At 46.0% G+C, this 19,254-nt stretch overlaps 1 protein-coding gene across 12 annotated transcripts in view; it reads right to left on the bottom strand.

Moving 5' to 3' along the window:
• macf1a (microtubule actin crosslinking factor 1a) overlaps positions 1 to 19,254 on the bottom strand; it is a 171,104-nt gene that overhangs the window by 74,885 nt on the left and 76,965 nt on the right. For all 12 annotated transcript variants that reach the window (XM_030346895.1, XM_030346896.1, XM_030346894.1 and 9 more), the window contains 19 exons: positions 19,026 to 19,180; positions 18,402 to 18,528; positions 17,963 to 18,146; positions 17,337 to 17,503; positions 16,673 to 16,851; positions 15,852 to 15,990; positions 14,899 to 15,092; positions 14,323 to 14,482; positions 14,119 to 14,202; positions 13,906 to 14,013; positions 13,535 to 13,633; positions 13,224 to 13,346; positions 12,951 to 13,042; positions 12,686 to 12,821; positions 1,757 to 10,168; positions 1,492 to 1,647; positions 1,057 to 1,272; positions 717 to 872; positions 117 to 416 (listed from right to left, as the gene is read on the bottom strand). In XM_030346895.1, coding sequence (XP_030202755.1) covers positions 117 to 416; positions 717 to 872; positions 1,057 to 1,272; positions 1,492 to 1,647; positions 1,757 to 10,168; positions 12,686 to 12,821; positions 12,951 to 13,042; positions 13,224 to 13,346; positions 13,535 to 13,633; positions 13,906 to 14,013; positions 14,119 to 14,202; positions 14,323 to 14,482; positions 14,899 to 15,092; positions 15,852 to 15,990; positions 16,673 to 16,851; positions 17,337 to 17,503; positions 17,963 to 18,146; positions 18,402 to 18,528; positions 19,026 to 19,180 — 11,187 coding nt within the window. The remainder of the gene's footprint in view (positions 1 to 116; positions 417 to 716; positions 873 to 1,056; positions 1,273 to 1,491; positions 1,648 to 1,756; positions 10,169 to 12,685; positions 12,822 to 12,950; positions 13,043 to 13,223; positions 13,347 to 13,534; positions 13,634 to 13,905; positions 14,014 to 14,118; positions 14,203 to 14,322; positions 14,483 to 14,898; positions 15,093 to 15,851; positions 15,991 to 16,672; positions 16,852 to 17,336; positions 17,504 to 17,962; positions 18,147 to 18,401; positions 18,529 to 19,025; positions 19,181 to 19,254) is intronic.

Here is a 19,254-nt window from a genome sequence, read left to right as displayed (position 1 = left end):
TTGTGAATTGTGAAGCAAAATGCAGACATTCTCTCGTGAGCAAAGCAGAGTGGTGAGAGAAAAACACACTCCAAACTCGCGTTCATGTCAATGAACTCGTCTGCGTGCATCCAAACCTCAATCTTCCGGGCCGTCTGTCTTTCTATCTCCCTCTCCTTCTCCTCCTCCTGCACTTTAGCACTCTCTTTCTGCTGGAGTTCCTCCTCCCTGGCTCTCTGATTGGACAGGGTCTCTGCGCGGGCCCGGGCCTGCCCACTGGCCTGGTGGAAGGCCCCCTGCAGCCTCTGGAGCTGCCCCAGCAGGTGCCTGCTCTGCTCGGGGGCCAGGTCCTGGGCGCGCTCCGAGATGAACACCTGAACGTCAAAGGCCGCGTCGATGACCTCATTGGAGCGGGCCGTCAGGGCAGCCTGGAACTCCTGATGGAGATGAGAAGGGACAGAGAATAATGAAGACGTAGTGGTAGTGGTAGCTGTGGAAATAGGTGGACGGAGAGACGGCATTCAACTAACTTTCATGTGATAACACTATTTGTTCAAATCTTGTGTGCGCATTTTAAATCTGAGATTGAACCTTCTAAAAGCTTCGCTATGGCAGATAAGTTGTTCTTTGGAGAAAAAAACTAAAATATTGTTTTAAAACAGCAAAGGATGTATTTCAGGGAAATTGAACTTTGTTATCATTAGCTATTGGACTTGATTACCATTTGTGTCATTTACCTTGCAGTATTCCAGTTGCTGCGTAATCTGATCAACGGGGCTATCCTCCTCCTTCCCTGCCATCGCTCCGATGCTCCTGGCCTCCGTCTCGCTCAACCAGGTGAGGAGGTTTTCCACCAGACCTCCCAGGTTCTTCTGCTCCGCTGTCACAGCCTCCTGAAACAATCGAGAGACGGAGAGCCAACCGTTGTTGTTAGCATGCAACTAATGCAACTAATCTTTGTGCCAATCTTAATCCTGCTTCAACAAAAACATACACGAGATCAGAATAAATCCAACTGGGTAATTTGTAATAAAACTGAGAAATAATGACATTAAAGACACAATTCTGCTCCTTTACCTTGAAAGAGTCTCTGTGTTCTCTTAGACCCTGTAGAATGGTCTCAGAGACTCCCCTGGCGGACTCGTACCCTCGGGCCAGGCTCCGCATATCCTTCTCCAGAGCCAATAGGAGCTGAGGTGGGACATTGGAAGGGCGTGGCTCAAGCAGTTGGGCAGTGGCCTCCACCTCCTTGTTTACCTCTGGTTCCAGGTCCTGGAGCTCGAGGCTCAGCGCCTAAGAGACGGATTAATTGAAGCGGAGCAGAGCAACAGTGTTATTCATTGTTCAATCAGCTTTGTCTATGGTCTCACGTGCTCACAAACTAAAAACCAAAGAATTAATTATACAAGTCCTAAGTCCTAAGTACCAAACATCATAATTCAAAGACTGGACAAAGGGTAAAAGTGCGCTTTGTGACATCAGCAGACGAAGGCCGAGTGCAGATTTGTTTACCTCTGTCTGTCTGATGATGTCTTCTAGAGAGATGAGGCCACGGCCGACAGACTGCTGCTGCTGCTGTTTGAGGCAGACCTCTATGTGCCTCACCATGGAGACCAGAGCCACAATTCGCTGGTCATGTTCCAGGCATTCCTGCCGGATCAGTGATGACTGCAGGGAAAAGATCAAAGTTGAAAGGACGACAGAGGCACAATTGTGCCGGTATAAAGAGATCATTAATGTGGTAACAAATCAAAAAATTATAAAAATAAGATCTAACCTTTGCAGAGCCCTTCTTTTTCTTCATCTTTATTTCTTCCTTGTCCTCCTCCCCCTCCCCACTGCTCTCTGTAGTCGTATCAGACTCTAGTACCTCAGCCAACTCAGATTCTGTGGGATTTTCCTCTGATGGTAAAAGAGACTCTGGATGCCGCTTGTTGCCTGTCTGACTTGGAAGAGGACTTTCAAATAGGTTCGGATCCTGTTTCATGGAATCCACTGATCTAGAATCAGGTTGTAATGATTTGTTATCAACAGCCTCATAAGTGGTGCCAAAAACATCTGCAGCAATGCTAGGTATTGCAGGGTGCAGTTGCTCTTTAATGTTGAGTTGATGTTCTTTCAGTTCTTTCCCAATCGATGTCATCCCAGCTAATGGTATAGGTTCCTTAATTACCTCCCCTACATAGCCGATTCCAGCTTTTTGTACATGCTTCTTAACTTCTTCCCCAGCAGACTGATTCCCAGTCAATCCTAAAGGTCCCTTCATTTCTTCTGCAGCAGACTTAATTTCAGCTATGTGTACAGGTTCCTTCATTTCTTTGACAACAGTCATCTGTAAAGCTTCCTTTAATTTTTCCTCTGTAGAATTAATCCCACCCATTTTTAAAGGCTCCTTCATTTCCTCCCTTACAGTGTCAGAAACATATTTTTGAATATGTTCCTTTACTTCTTCTCCACCAGACTTAATGAAAGAACTGTGTAAGGATCTCTTAAACTCGTCTCCAGCAGACTGCTTCCCAGTCATTTGTAAAGCTTCCTTAATTTCTTCAACAGACTTACTTTCAATTACTTTTAAAGGTCCCTTAAATTCTTCCCTGGCAGACTTAACCTCAGCCTTTGCCTTCTCTATTGCCGGTGCTGATGCACGGATTGGTCTTTGTAAAACTTCATTAGTAGTTTTGGCATCAACTGTAGAAGAAGCCATCTTGTTTGTGTCATCACTGCTTGAGGGCCTATCAACATCACTCTCTGACTTCACATATTTCAAACTTTCCCCTTTCTGGTCATCAGTTTTTCTTTCTACATTAATTCCTGTTTTCTTGGTACAGATTGTTGCCGTCACAACTGCCTGAACAGCATCATCAGTCCATGGCTTTTCTGTAGCAGCATCTGCATGGCCTGCAATTTTTGCTATTTTAGACTTTTTGTTTTTCTTCTGCCGTTTCCCTTGCCTAGTCTCTTTATGCTGGTCTGGTGAAACTGTCTGTTTACCCTCCTTAACACCACAGACACGATCATCTGCCTCTTTTGATAAAGTCTTAGCTTCTTTGATGGCTAAACTTGAATCATCTGTGATTTTTGGCTCAGCCACAACCAAGGCTTCCTTAACATCCACTTTCAAATTCTCCTCCTTTCGGCCACCGGCCTTTCCCATCCATTCCACCTTTGGCTTAGCATCAGGCCATTTTCTGAGATCATCCTCATCAGTGCTACCCTCAACATTGACCATCTCAGTCAAGGGAGTTACCATCTTTCTCGAGGGGGTTTCTTTATGCTTGTCTGGTGAAACCGTCTCTTTATCTTTTCCCTCCTTAACATCACCAACACAATCATCTTTCTCTTTAGATACGGTCTTAGCTTCTTTAAGGGCTAAACTTGAATCATCTGTGAGATTTGGCTCATCCACAACCACAACTTCCTTGACATTCACTTTCAAGTTCTCCTCCTTTCGGCCACTGGTCTTTCCCATCCATTCCACCTTTGTCTTAGCATCGGGTCGTTTTCTGAGATCATCCTCATCAGTGCTACCCTCAACATCGACCATCTCTGTCAAGGGAGTTACCATCTTTCTCGAGAGGGTTTCTTTATGCTGGTCTGGTGAAACTGTCTCTTTATCTTTTCCCTCCTTAACACCACCAACACAATCATCTTTCTCCTTTGATAGGGTCTTAGCTTCTTTAAGGGCTAAACTTGAATCATCAGTGAGATTTGGCTCATCCACAACCACAACTTCCTTGACATCCACTTTCAAGTTCTCCTCCTTTCGGCCACCGGTCTTCCCCATCCATTCCACCTTTGTCTTAGCATCGGGTCGTTTTCTGAAATCATCCTCATCAGTGCTACCCTCAACATCGACCATCTCTGTCAAGGGAGTTACCATCTTTCTCGAGAGGGTTTCTTTATGCTGGTCTGGTGAAACCGTCTCTTTATCTTTTCCCTCCTTAACACCACCAACACAATCATCTTTCTCCTTTGATAGGGTCTTAGCTTCTTTAAGGGCTAAACTTGAATCATCAGTGAGATTTGGCTCATCCACAACCACAACTTCCTTGACATTCACTTTCAAGTTCTCCTCCTTTCGGCCACCGGTCTTCCCCATCCATTCCACCTTTGTCTTAGCATCAGGGGGTTTTCTGAGATCATCCTCATCAGTGCTACCCTCAACATCGACCATCTCAGTCAAAGGAGTTACCATCTTTCTCAAGGGGGTTTCATTATGCTGGTCTGGTGAAACTGTCTCTTTATCTTTTCCCTCCTTAACACCACCAACACAATCATCTTTCTCCTTTGATAGGGTCTTAGCTTCTTTAAGGGCTAAACTTGAATCATCAGTGAGATTTGGCTCATCCACAACCACAACTTCCTTGACATCCACTTTCAAGTTCTCCTCCTTTCGGCCACTGGTCTTTCCCATCCATTCCACCTTTGTCTTAGCATCGGGTCGTTTTCTGAGATCATCCTCATCAGTGCTACCCTCAACATCGACCATCTCTGTCAAGGGAGTTACCATCTTTCTCGAGAGGGTTTCTTTATGCTGGTCTGGTGAAACTGTCTCTTTATCTTTTCCCTCCTTAACACCACCAACACAATCATCTTTCTCCTTTGATAGGGTCTTAGCTTCTTTAAGGGCTAAACTTGAATCATCAGTGAGATTTGGCTCATCCACAACCACAACTTCCTTGACATTCACTTTCAGGTTCTCCTCCTTTCGGCCACTGGTCTTCCCCATCCATTCCACCTTTGTCTTAGCATCAGGGGGTTTTCTGAGATCATCCTCATCAGTGCTACCCCCAACATCGACCATCTCAGTCAAAGGAGTTACCATCTTTCTCAAGGGGGTTTCATTATGCTGGTCTGGTGAAACTGTCTCTTTATCTTTTCCCTCCTTAACACCACCAACACAATCATCTTTCTCCTTTGATAGGGTCTTAGCTTCTTTAAGGGCTAAACTTGAATCATCAGTGAGATTTGGCTCATCCACAACCACAACTTCCTTGCCATCCACTTTCAAGTTCTCCTTTCGGCCACCGGTCTCTCCCTTCCATTCCACCTTTGGCTTAGCATCAGGCATTTTTCTGTGATCATCTTCATCAGTACTACCCTCAACATCAACCATCTTAGTCAAGGGAGTTGCCATCTTTCTCGAGGGAGTTTCCATCTTAATCACAGGAGTTTGCATCTTCCCATCTCTGGCATTCCCTGCCTGGATGTCCTTCCTGTGCACCTCCTTGCGTAGTGCCTCCAGCTCTTCAGCTGCTTGCTTTTCTGTCACTCCCTTCTCAAACACCTTCTTCAATATGCTCTCCTTTGCCTTCATTATCAGGGCTGCCTTCTCATTGTCTGGTAGGTTTGACTTCTCAGGTCTTTTTGCACCCTTCTGCACACTAACACCCATCTCTGTCTTGCCATACTGTTTGTCTACGCATTCTTCCATCTGCTTTCTTACTATTTCAGCTCTTGTCATGTCTGGTTGCCCTCCGTTATCATTTGCCTGCTGATCATCTTGAGATACCAGGGATACTTCCGCTGCATCAACCTTCCCATCAATCTTTAGTTCTCCATCTTTGACATGGAGGTCTCTTTCGGGGGTGGATTCTAATATCTTAACCTTCACTGGTAATGGCGAAACACCTGTGATTGACTTTGTGACTTGAGACTGCCCTTCATTTTCTGAATCCATTTGTTTAATGTCCGATACATTATCGCTTTTCTCTAAAGGTAGTGGCTTATTTTCACTTTCCTTTCCCCTGCCTTTCTTCTTGCTCTTCTTCTTTTTCTTGCTTTTGGCTTCGGCCTCTTTATCTGAAGCAGTTAAACTCTGGTCTGAATGCTTCACATCAGTTCCCTCTCCTGTTAGAATTGTTTCAGCTGTGTCCTCCAATTCTCCTCCAATCTCTCTTTTCCCTGCTTCGTCACATTGTTCGGTGTATTCATGTTCTAGTTGTTTTAGAGAAAGCACATCTACACCTAGGCTTTCCTTGAGTTTTCCCTCCTCCCGGACATCATCTGCTTTTGCGTCTTTGATTCTTTCATCATTTTCATCTTCATGATGCTCTGACAAAACCCTGACATCTGCTGGCCTTGTCTTTTTCTTGTCAGCCCTAACAGATAGGTCCACTGATCTTGTGATAGTCACCTGTTCTGCAACTTGTACTTTAGAAGATGTGTTGAATGTTTCAAGGTCTGATTCCTGGTAGGATGATACTGCGGTGATACCAGTATAATCACTCTCTTTTCGTGTTCCGAAAGCATGTCTTTCCCTTATTGATGATGCCTCACCTGGCCCCTGTTTTAGCTCAGCTTTCTGAGGTTTGATCTCATTGATTGCTTGCTGAATCCTTTTCCCAACATTGCTGGCAAATTTAGCCAGCAGGTCAATGGATGAGTCAGACTCAGAGAGTGGCTGCTCTACAGTATCTTCTTCTAAAGTGGCATCACACAAGCTCAACTGATTTGATGTCAAAGAATCCAATTGCTTTTGATCCACCTCTTTAAACACCAAACCTATCCCTGACTGCTCTAAGAGTGGAGTGGTTGACAGAGAGCTTTCACTTGACCATTTTACCTGGTTGCTGGCTACTGATGAATCCGCACCAGGGCTGTAGGCACTGTTTGAGGAAACCATTGGTGTAGAACTACCCTCACCTTCATCTATTTCTGCTAAAGTCATGCTCTCCTGGATATCAAAGGCCATTTCACTTGAGATTAGACCTGCTATGATAGCATCATCAAGATTTGCAACTCTTTGACCAGTAGTAGGATGGATCAGGCCTCCTTTGGTGATCTGGTTGATGGCAATTTCTCTGGCCATATCCTCCTCAATCAAACCTTTCTCAGAGGCTTCAGGCAGAGGCAGCCTATCTCCACTGGTGATATCAATGATCCCACCACTGTCAGCCTGGCTTTGGAGCAGCCTCAAAGCTGGTACTGGGTCAACTTTGCCAATTGCAATGGCCTGCTTTAATGTTAAGATGTCCCCCGTTTGCTCATCCTGAATACCGCTGAATTGTTTTACCTCCAGGAATCGTTTTCCTGTGTTAAGATCTATCTTACCCTGGTGTACTAGGTGAGAATAAGGGACAATACGACAGGATTGGGGATCAATTACTCCTTGAGTTACACTATCAGAAGCCATAGCTTCCTTGGCTACTTTTTCCTCAAGCAGACCCTTGGAAACCGCCTCTGTCAGTGTCAGTTTGCGTTCAGATTCTGGGCTGTAAATAGCTCCTGTTGAAGCTTGGAATAGAGCAGCCTCTGGGTGTGCTAAAAGGCTGATGTTCCCCTTGTAGACACACTGCAGTTCTTCCAGTCCCGGGGCAAGGGAGCGGTCCACCAGTCCTCTCTCCAAAGCATCAGAAACGGACAACCTTGTTCCTGAAGCATGGTGTAAAATACCCCCTTCAGCAACCTGCTTTGAGAGTGCCTGATAAGCCTCCTCTGAACCAATCAATCCCTTCTGAATGGCGCATTCCAGTGGAACAGGAGACCGAGATTCAGGGTCAACAATGCCTTCCATCTGTAGTTGGATTGTGGCTTTGGCAATTGCCGTTTGTGGTTCTGTGGCCTTTCCCTTGTAAGCATTTTCTAATGCCTCTAGTGATTCTTTCTGATCCTCCTTGATCAGACCCAGGTTGGCTGCGAGGGTTACTGACACTTTTTCATCCCTATTTAAATCAACAATTCCCCCAGAGAGCACCTGGGCTTCCAGAAGGCGAGAAGCAGTGTTGGAGTCGATCAAGCCTTTCTGAGCTGCCTCCCTCAACCCACAGACATTTCCTTTGTCAATGTCCACTACACCAGATAGGCTTTTATCAGACTTAAGAACACTCCACATTAGGTCTTCATCAAGAAGATCTTCCTGCATTACGTCCTCTAAACTGAGTAACTCACCACTAGTGGCATCTAGGAATCCACCAAAAAGACCGGCTTGAGACATGAGTTTAACTGCAGTTTGGCCTGGGAGGATTCCCTGGGCTACAGCCTCATCTGGGAGCAGCCTGTCTCCTTCCTCCGTCAGGAGGCCACCCTGTTTAAGCTCTATGGTTAACCTTTCCATCTCAGCTTCCTCCTCCGTTTTATTTGTCTCTGAGCTACGGTTAATAAACTGTGATTTATAATCCAAGTCCGACTTTTGGACAATTTGAGCATATCCCATAGATCTTACTGCTTGGGAGCCTGCTGAATCTATAGTTTTAGAACTTTCTACGATGGCTAGATCTTGTTCTAACTCAGCATAGACTCTTTCTGTATTTACTACAGAAGAAGTTGCATTGTCTTGGTTAATGGATGGTGAAGTGTCTGCTTGTTTTGAAGGTGAACTACCTTCTTTATTACGCACCTCTTTGTGTTGATCTGACTTGTTTACCTGCTGACTTAGAGGTTTTCCTGCAAAATTCTCTGAACGAGGAGCTATTTCTATTTCACCTTTTGCGGTGACATTTTCAATTTTTTTCTCACCTTTCCCCCCGATTGCTGGCTCTATTTTCTGATTGGATGTTTGCTGCAATGCTCTGTCACCTACACCATTTTTACTTTCTTGACTAGTTCTGCCTTTTCGTTCAATGATTTTACTGGAGAGGACAACCTTTGGGATTGCTTGACAGCTTGTCTTTACAACTTCCGCTGTTTCCTCTTTCTCTCCCTCAGCACTATATACTAGTGTTCTGATACTCCCTATGGTCTGCATTGAACCAGCGATCAAACTACTTCCTTCCTCCTGAACTTGATATCCAGGAGAAGTGTCTGCACATGACAGCCCAGTAGCCTTGACCAACTCCACTAGCTCTGCATCTAGAAGCACAAGGCGTTTCCCAGAATGGACATCAACATAGCTGTGAGTCATCAGATGGGAAAGTAACACATGCTTTGCTTGTTCTTGTGTTTCGCTAGAATCCAATGGAGTAGAGTCCCAGACATGCCCTGTAGTTAGGGAACCAGGTGGTTGTGAGGATGGAGAAGGAGATGAGCTGGTGGAACACCAGCTGATGCGATTCGTAGATGGAGGACTCGATGGTGTACTGGGGAGAACATCAGGGATATGGATCTTGCTTAGGACTTTGGCCACACTGAGATCCAGGGCTTTTTCAGATGTTTGGCTGAGAGGTACCAAGTGAAGTGCTCCTACATCATACAAGGCTCCAACAACATGACGTTGCCCCAGGACATTTCTCGCCAGATCTTCTGAGACGCCTCCCTGCTGTAGGGCCTCTGCGATGGGCACTAGTTCTCCAGATTCTGGCCACAGCATCCCCATGAAGGACTGCAGGGACTCAAGTACCAAGAGAGCTAAAGAAGGAGACAGAAGATCCCTGCAGAGAGATTCGTCCAAGCCTAGACGCTCACCGCTGCGAGGGTCCAGTATTCCCCCAGTTTGGAGCTGCCGAGCCAGTATAGTGCATGCCTGATTCTGATGCATCAATCCTTGGCTAAGAGCCTCATCAAGGATTAGACGATTTCCAGAACGTGGGTCAACAATACCGCCAGCAAATAGCTGAGCTTCAAGTAGCCTCACAGTAACATTTTGGTCCACAAGACCTTCTTGGCTGGCGCGGAAGATGCCCACTTTTCTTCCAGAACGTAGGGAGACGGTTCTTTCAGATTGCTGTTTGACCGGCAGGAGATGAAGGCCAGACTCTTCATGACTTATACAGCGTTGCTGTAGCTCAGACAGGCTTAACCTTTCTGCAGTATTTGGGTCAATAAGCTCCCTACGTTGGAGCTGGGATTGGAGCTTAATGTAGATTCTTGAAGGCAAAAGACCCTGTTCTAAGGCAGTGTCCAAATCGACCAATTCTCCACTGGGATATCTCAAGCCTCCTGTATTCATGTGGACCTCTAGAATATGGAGCCCCAAGTGCTCACTGATAACTCCTTCCTCCAAGGCTATAGCCACTGGCAGGAGACATTGCTTCTCTCCCTCTTTTGATTTTGTCTCATTCACCAGATGCAAGGCCCTTTCCAAGTAAGATAACGATTGGCTGGTGTGGTTGTCTATCATTCCTTGGGCCAAGGCGTGCTCCAATGAGAGGCTTTGAGGGGAGGGAGGCTGGAGGAGCCCACCAGAGATGAGTTGGGCTTCCAGTAGGAAGCGGCAGGTTTCCTGGTCAATGAGCCCGCACTGGGCTGCACTGAACACTGAGAAGATTTCCATGGATCCCATGTCGATGATTCCAGCAATAACAGTTTGTTTCTGTGAAAATGGAAAAAACTGCAATCAATCCATGTATACTAGAATCTGGAGGTATAATAAATTTGGAAAATATTTCAATGTGAATCTAGAGTTAATTAATTATAATACTTTAGCAGAGAAGAGTAATCTAAAAAGTTGTAAGCCCACCACCATATGTTTAGAATTACAAGAAAAAATGCATCAACACACACTTATAGCTATCATATAGCTACAATTTCTTCACATTTATTAAATCATACGCACAAATAGCACTAAGCATGCACAGCTATGCAACAAACACAAATAAAAAGCAAGAAAGATAAACGAAAAGAAAAACCTCAGCAGGTGAGGGAAAGTAAATCAGGTTTGATACTGTAAAAGAGAGAGTGGGAGAGAGAGAGAGAGAGGGCGAGCCACACTTACCTTATCGTGGGCAGCCCTGTGCTTGGTAGAGCGAGGCGCAACAGGTGAGAAGTAAGCGGTCTGCATGCGGTATTGTACCTTTGACCTGAACCTTATAACTCATAACCCAATACTAATGTACTGTCTAACAACTCATTCAAGATGACTACAGCATGTACTCCATTTCTGGTTTGAACTCAGATGTCCTCTGGGAATCTCCAATGGCCGCTGTTAGTGGTTTTCAAGCAAAATGCTGGTTGAAAGTTTCACACATGAATAATTTGCATTAGAGCATTAGCACAAACAAAACACAAACACATACGCTCATACACACAAACACACACACTCGTGATCTGGACACATCATGCTCAAAACGGTGATGTGAGTACGTTGCACAGCAGGCCTCTGGTGCTCTTCCAGCCTAAACACACCTTGAAAATCTAAACCTTCTGTTTCTCGGGGAATAAGAGCATTTTTTAATGGACCCGCCGTTCACGCGACGGGCCGTTTTGAGGTATTCATGTTAACAAGCATTGAAACTGGAAAACAGGAAAGTTATCCTGAAATCCACACCACTGCTTGGCCTAATAAGTCCAACAAATTGAGCTAAACAGACATCTGCACACACACACAGCCTGCATTCTTGCACACAAGCAAACAACTATTAAATATCTATTACCATAATTTAGGCTGACTTTGACTTTTAATGCTGTAATCATCTCATGCCAAACATCAAAATGATGGAATATCACAACAGTGATTGTATGAGATCTACAATGTTTACACACAAAAAAGTGAAACTAATGCAACATGTATGATGTTGCTCGTACTACTACTACTACTACTATGACTACTACTACTACAACAAAATGTTAAACGGTTAACCAATAACATTTTAGTACGAGCAACATTTATGTATGATGTTGCTCGTACTACTACTACTATGACTACTACTACTACTACAACAAAATGTTAAACGGTTAACCAATAACGTTTTAGTACGAGCAACATTTATGTATGATGTTGCTCGTACTACTATTACTACTACTACTACTACTACTACTACTATGACTACTACTACTACAACAACATTTTAAACGGTTAACCAATAACGTTTTAGCGCATCCTTAAGCGAGCGACACAGCAGAAATGTCACCCCCAAACCAAATTAGGGTTCTACAGCTATAACTGCTAGCATGGCAGCACTACCCTACTGATGCACCACAAAGACCACAGATTAGCCATGTTAGCCATTAAGCAGATGTGTTTCATGACGATGAGGATAATGATGATGGTGACGACGACGATAGTGAGGTGATGAAGATGACGGTGGCCGTGTGAAGGGTGAAGGGTTTCGTGACATGAGAAGATGAGAGATGCATACATTCTGGAGCTGTGATAAAACAAAGCTCCGTGCTACGACCCAGTTCAGACAGCCCAGTCCAATGCATCCTCTGTCCACATGTGATTCTTTCAAAAGAATGAGCTAAAAGCATTTTCTTTGCAAAATTGATTTTGATAGAAAATCGTCACTGAAATGGAAATTTTTATATATTCAATGAATACATGAAAACAATTGCTCCTACTGGTTACCTCAGCTTAGTATGTGATAAATAAAGTGAATTACTGATCGAATTTGTGGATGGTTTAGTGGACTGGTGTCTGAAAAGGGTCGGAGGAGCCAAATCAAACCAACTCCACAATTCCCGGTATGATGCTGATGTCATAACATACAGCGGTCGAGCAATACAAACACATCATGCGATTCGTTATATACAGTATTCAAACGGTCCTCGCACACAATCACACACACCCTCTCATTCTCGGATGGCGAGCACACTTCAGAGAAGCCACGCGGCTGAAGTGGCGACGTTGTTGTGCAGACAAACATCAGCGTGACTGCAGGTTGTTTTCGAAAGCTTGCATGAAAATAAAACACAGTTCTGAAGTTCTATTCCTTCTGGACAGGCGGAGACACCTTCTTTTCCCACAAACCTTTAGATCTATGTGTGCTGTTCATCCACCCACCCCCCCGTCTCCCCCCTGTATCCGACCCCCACCCCTTCCTCCACCTTGCCCAGCGCAATTCCCTCCGACTCGTTTGTTGTAGTGTCGGGTTCTCTCTGTCTTTTTTACCTTCTCCTCCTCCTCCTTGGCCAGTTGGTGTTCCATCTTTCGGAGCTGCTGGCTGGAGCTGTCACACAGCTGGCTGTAGGTGGAAGTCAGCTCCTCCAGCTGGGCCCTGACCCGGGCACTCTCCTCTGGGGACAACCTGGACAGGAAACACAGGGGCCCCCGGGTTAATATGAGGACTTAAGGGCCCGGGAGGTCTGTGTTCTTCTGTGTGTGAGTGAGTTGAGTGAGTCGAGTGAGTAAGTGGGCGTGAGTTTGTGTGTCTTACTTGCTGGCTTGTTTAGATTGTAGGAACACCTGGGTGCTCCTGATGGCTTCAGCGACCTCCTCCTTCCTAGCGGAGAGTTGTTCTGTGACGGCCTGAAAACAGAAAATATAAAACTCTCATTTCAGGAGCATTGCTAATTTCCTAAAATCAATTTTGGTAAATTTTTTATGGAATACCATGTAATGGAAAGGAAAATACATGGTAAATTTTCTGTAATGCGTTCATTTGTAATGCATCAAATAAAATGTATTTATAGAGCACATATAACAGTACCTGCTGAGCAGCCAATGAGGACTCAGCGTTGGGGCCAAGGCTCCGCCCCTGGAGACCTTTCACCCAGCCCAGAAGATCTGAGACCGGGCCCACCCTGGCCTGCATCTCCTCCTCCACCTCTTTCTGCACACACATTCACACACACAAACACACACACATGACAGAGACGGTATAGTATAATGAGAGGGGCGATAGAGGGAAATCAGCAAAGAGGCAATATATGTACAAAGACTTCGAAAGTAAAAATGCAAAAATGTGGGCGCATGTAAAAATCACAGATGGGGAAATATTAAACAAGTAAAAGTGCAAACCTCTTCTTCCTCTATTCTCCTCAGAGCATCGCTGATGTACTTGACGTGTTGCGTTGTCAGGGTAACCAAGGCGGTGTAGCGTGTCCGCAAGTCCATGAACTACAGACACGAGCAGACAAATGCATGCATTCATTAACTTAAATGGTGAATACATTCAGGCAGACATATCGGCATAGAGAAATTGTGAGAAAAAGCGACAGAGAGACAGTTGAATTAAGGCTCATTTATCATATCATTCATCATAAAACAATGAAATTGTGTACAAGAAAAGAAACATAATGAATGGAATTCTAGAAAGGAATAGGCTTAGCAACTGGTAATGTCGAGGGGCAAGTTTGCGTTGGCCTTTTGTCCCTCGTCGTTTTCCTTACCTCTTGAGAAATGGCGTCTGAGGAGGAGTGCATCCTCCTCCTCTTGAGGGAGGACTTGTGGGTGGATTCCACGAAGGCTCGGTAGGTCATCAACTGAAGCTCATAGTCCTACAAAAACACAGAGTGGAGAGACATTTAGAACACTTAGTATACTTCATCATAGTTCACTATGAGCAAGTAGAAATGATTTTGTTTGGTGAAACAGATACACACCTTGACTGAGGTACAGTACTGTTTGGCGTTAATTTGGCACTGGTCTAGTTTGGTCTGGTTCGCCTCGATCTCAACTACCAAGGCCTAGGGATGGAATAAAAAAAAAACTAAACGTAAAACACTAGAAAAACATCACAAACATTGATTTGAACCAAGTACAGCATTTGTTTTGTGACGTTGCTCCTTGACCGCCCTGATACAGACCGTCTGTTGAGCCAGTTGTTCCGACAGGGCCTTGCTGTCCATCTGGCCCGGCTGTGTGTTCTCCTGTCTCTCTGTGGTCTCCTCGATCCAGCTGATGAGGCCCGAGTGGCCGTCTTTGTACTGCTGCAGGGACGAGCCCAGGACCTCCAGGTCAGCACGCCTGGAACAACATGTACCAGCCCACCAGTTAGGAGATACTCTTATACAAAGACACACAGTACTGATAAAGTGCTTTAAGGAGCAGCTAGGGGCTCAACAGTCAATACAGAGAGAGGGCATGAACGAGGAGGTAAGGGTTAGGCATTCACCACAGATAGAGGGCTTTAAGGAGCAGGTAGGGGTTAGAAAGTGAATGCAGATACCGATAATAGTCCGATACAGATCATTAAGTAGCAGGTAGATATTGGGAAACTTCCTCAAGGATCCGATAAGTATGGATCATTGGGGATCAAACCCAGAACCTTTTGGCCTAGAGTCAAAAAAAACCTTGGCACTCAGACTACCCTGGCTCGTAGCGTCCCTCCCTTCGACCAGGTGTCCCCTCCCTTCCTTCCTGCCTTGCCTCCCCCTGCTCACCGTGTCTCCATCTGCCGCTCCACGTTGCTCCACCTCTCTGCCATCTGATTGGCCCTCTCCTGGTAGCGCTCCAGCTCCGAGCTGCGGTCCGGGTGGAGCCGGGCCAGCTGGGAGCCCGCCTCCCTCGCCCGCTCCACCTCGGCCTGCAGCGAGCGGAGCACGCCGTCCTGTGCGCTCAGCTCCCCCTGCCACGACTACACAGAGAGGGGAGGAGGGGGAGAGGATTAGGGGGTGTGTCCCGAGTCAGGTGGATTGAACTCTGGGGCAGGATGGGGCAGAACACCTGTGGTGCATTCACGAATCAGGGCACACAGGGTTTCCCAGCCAGCACTCGGGAGAGAGCTTCGACCGGTCGGCATGGTACACGGTTTGTTCACGGTAACGAACAAACAGTGGTTGGTTCTTATTTTAGTGAAAGTATACCGTCCAGTTCATTTGATAGCGTCTGTAGCGGATTCAACAGAATGTTGAATCAGTGGCAGCCATCTCAGTTGTTGTTGTTGTTGAAAATGTCATTGCATTTATAGCGTCTCATATTAGATAGACGGTTGTGTTTTGTCAGTCTATCGGAAATCTTTTTGTATGGGAGGGGAGCCAGACCTTATCTGCAGAGCAGATGAAACATGAGCACACAAGCTTCGTCTGATTCCTAGGCTAGGAGGAGCCCAGGAAAGGATGAAAACGCATTTTAGGTTTAGATTTGATTATAAAAAATGCTCTGCCTCTTAGATTAGATGATTTTAGAGACGTGGGTGGAGAAGAACGGGGCAGAGACAGAGTATTAAGTGGTGGAAAATTTGGTTTGATGGCTTTTTTTCTTGGTCTGATTAGTTCTTGTTCGTGGGCTATGTAGAGTCTGTGAGTTTGTGCAATAGTGTTAACAGTTTGAAACATTCTAAGCTTGTAAGCTAACACTTTCCTTCTGTGCGTGAGTGAGTGAGTGTGTCCCTCACCGCTAGCTGCTCCTGCAGGACTTGCATGGCGGTGGTGTCGGCGGGGACGGTGTCTTCGTCGCTCAGTCTGCTCTCGTACTTGCGGACCACCTCCTCCGTGTCCCCCAGCCGGCTCATCAGAACGTCCACCGTCTTCAGCCTGGAGGTCAAAGGTCAGCCAGAGAGTGAGCGTTGGCAGGAGAGAAAGAGTGGGCAAACGTGACATCATGTGACATAAGGCATCATAGTAAAAGCCCTAATATTATTCTATTGCTAAGATAATGATCTCTCTGGCTCACAACTGATTCTCAACTTCGGTGCTCTAGACTTTGTTGTCCAATTCAAAGAAATAAAATAAAACGGGTCGTCTGTTTCAATAGGGAAGTCAGAGTCATCATGTGATCTGAGTGGAAACATTAAGATGTACCATCCTGCAGGGGGCGCTGTATTGAACTCACTTATGGCTGATACCCATGATCTAGGTTCTGTTCTATTCAGCCACTTTCATATAAAAGAAAACAGAGGACACCAACAGGCCTGAAGAATCTAAAATCCAAGGTTATAACCATAAAACTACAACCGAATACTACGCAAAACATAAAATCGAATAAAAAAAAACATAATATCTGAATCACAATATTTACAGTACAAAAATCGTATCGGAATTGCATCACATCATGAGGTCACTACCGATTTGTAATGTATTTTTATGTCCTTTTAATTTTCGTAATTTCTGTCTATCAACTGCCACCAAATGAACCAATCCACCAAGACGACATTAACAATAACACCACCTCCATCACCCATAACAGTGCGTGCTACCCTGACAGCAGTGCACTGACTTTTGCAGGAAGACGTGGGAGAGGTTGTACAGTTTGTCCATCTTCTCCACAGCCTGGCTGAGCTCGGAGCGCATGGCCGGGACGCTGGAGGAGGTGGGCTTGTCCTGGAAGAAGCCCACGCAGCGCCGGGACACCTCCCCCACGCTGGACTGCAGAGCCTCCAGCTCCGCCTGCATCTTCTGGGTGGGGGGGAATCGGGGGAGGGAGGTAGGAGGTCCACAAACAGTGGTTATCCATGAGGCTATGGGAACGCTAAACCATTTCTAAATGTAGTTTTGGTTGAAGAATATCCTGTATGCTTTTTCTTTTCTTGAATATAAATGTAAATGTTTTTATTATATTGTATTCTTTTAGGAGTCTTTCCTCAAAATAAAATACAAATTGTACATATTGGCATATTTATTAAGCACCTAGTAGGAGTGATTTTACTTATGTTTAAAATTGTCAATCACTTATTTGAATGTTAGAATTGGCTTCATATAGATGTACGTCGCTTGACACAGCCTGTCATTCCCCTTTACAACCAGCAGGGGAAGCCCCTGACACACTATAAATGCTGTAACCCCATATAATGCAGCTCTTCTTAATAAGACCAATGCCGATTTGTACAATGTCTCTGACAAACAAACCAAATACACTAAACTATCACCCGGGCAACACCCACCTCTTGCTCGGTGATCCTGGCGGTGCCGTCTGCGCCGTCCCCTGACAGGTGGCTGAGGGGCGGGGTCTGGATGGCCCGGGTCAGCCTGCGCTCCACGTCCTCCAGGTGGAGGCTGATGTCACGCAGCTCAGACAGGTAGGACCGGGAGACGGACTCGTCCTTCTCCACTGCAGCGGGGGTAGGAGAGGAAGGATGGATAAACACACAGAGGCACACAGAGATAGAGAGACAGAGAGAAAGAGAAAGAGAGACAGAGAGGCACACAGAGACAGAGAGACAGACAGACAGAGACAGACAGAGAGAGACAGAGACAGAGACAGAGAGACAAAGAGAGAGAGAAAGAGACAGAGAGACAGAGAGAGAGAGACAGAGAGAGAGAGAGAGAGAGAGAGAGAGGGAGAGAGAGAGAGAGACAGAGAGAGAGGGAGAGAGAGAGAGAGACAGAGGGACAAAGGGACAGAGAGAGAGAGAGACAGAGAGAGAGCGAGACAGAGAGAGAGAGAGAAAGAGACAGAGAGAAAAAAGTTACAGACGCAGCAATCATACCATCCAAGACACATGTGTGTGAGTGAGTGAGTCTTTGTGTGCGTTGGCGTGTGCATGTGTATCCATGTATATTTCCCTACCGGTCTCCATGTTGAGCAGCAGGTCCTGGCAGTGTTTCTGGGCCTGCTGCGCCTCCTTCTCCAGGTCTGACCTCTCGGCGGGCGTGAACAGAGCGCTCTCCTTGCTGTCCGACAGGAAGTCCGCCAGGTGGGACTCCAGCTCATCCAGGGCCTGGTCCCGCTCCGGCGGAGACTGGGAGCGCATCTGGACCAGCAGGGGGAGACAGGGAGACAGGGGGGGGAGGAGGGGGAGACAGGGGGAGGAAGGGGGGTTAGAGGGAGAAAAGGGAAGATAGAATAAAGGGGGGAGACAGGGGGAGGAATGGGGGCGACCGGGGTGATTGGAATGTACATTTAGTAAGCGCAGCTTTAAAACAATACTCTTGATGGTAGCATCCAGAGTTTCTGTACTTCTTATTTGTATCTATATTGGTTGTTTTTGTCGGATCATTGTCCTCACAGTGTCGAGGCTCCAGGCGGACACGGTGCGCAGGTCTTTGGTCAGGTAGTGCCAGGACACCACGCTCTTCATGTTCATGTGCAGCTGGTGCCACAGGGACATCACCTTCTGGTACATCTGCTCCATCCTGCGGACCGACGGACGGGCGGACAGAGGGGTTCAGACACTGATATACTGTTCGCCGGACATGGTGCGATCACAAACCGTAGGTTAGAGCAGAGCAGAGTGGAGTAAAGTAGATGAAGCGGAATAGAGAAGGGATATTGCTTTCGAGTAATAAAGAGTAATGTGGAGTTTAGAAGTAGAAAGTAGATGAAAAAAATATTGTGGCAAAATAGAGTAGTGATGTAGATGAGTCGAGTAATATGGAGTGGAGTAATGTAGAGTGCAGAAGATGAAAGTAGATAAACAGAGTAGTACAAACTATAAGCAGGTTGAGAAGAGTAGAGTAGAACAAAGTAGAGCAGAGTATTGTCAAATAGAACAGAGTATTTAATAACTGAGTATAATATAACTGAATATAGTAGAGTAGGGGTAAGAAGATCAGAACGACGTTTATTACTGCAGCATAAACAGAAAAGTACAGAGTGGAGTGCAGCAGAGTAACAGTGTGTACTACAGTACCTGCTGGCGGTGTCGATGGCCTCCTGGTTGGGAGGGGGGACGGTGAAACACACCGAGGGGACCATGGCTTCGTTCCCACTGGGGCTGATCACCTTCCACTTGGTCCTCTGGGAGTTGTCCTCCAACACACACTCCTCCCCACGGGATATAGTGATCTGTGGGGAGAGAGGGACAGGAGAGAGACATAGAGAGACACAGAGAGGGTAAAGAGGGGGAGAAGGGAGAGAGG

Source organism: Gadus morhua, chromosome 22 (assembly GCF_902167405.1).
Source record: "Gadus morhua chromosome 22, gadMor3.0, whole genome shotgun sequence".
NCBI classification, from domain to species: domain Eukaryota; kingdom Metazoa; phylum Chordata; class Actinopteri; order Gadiformes; family Gadidae; genus Gadus; species Gadus morhua.
The sequence above is the reverse complement of the archived record's forward strand: the minus strand, read 5'-3'. Positions and strand labels throughout refer to the sequence as shown.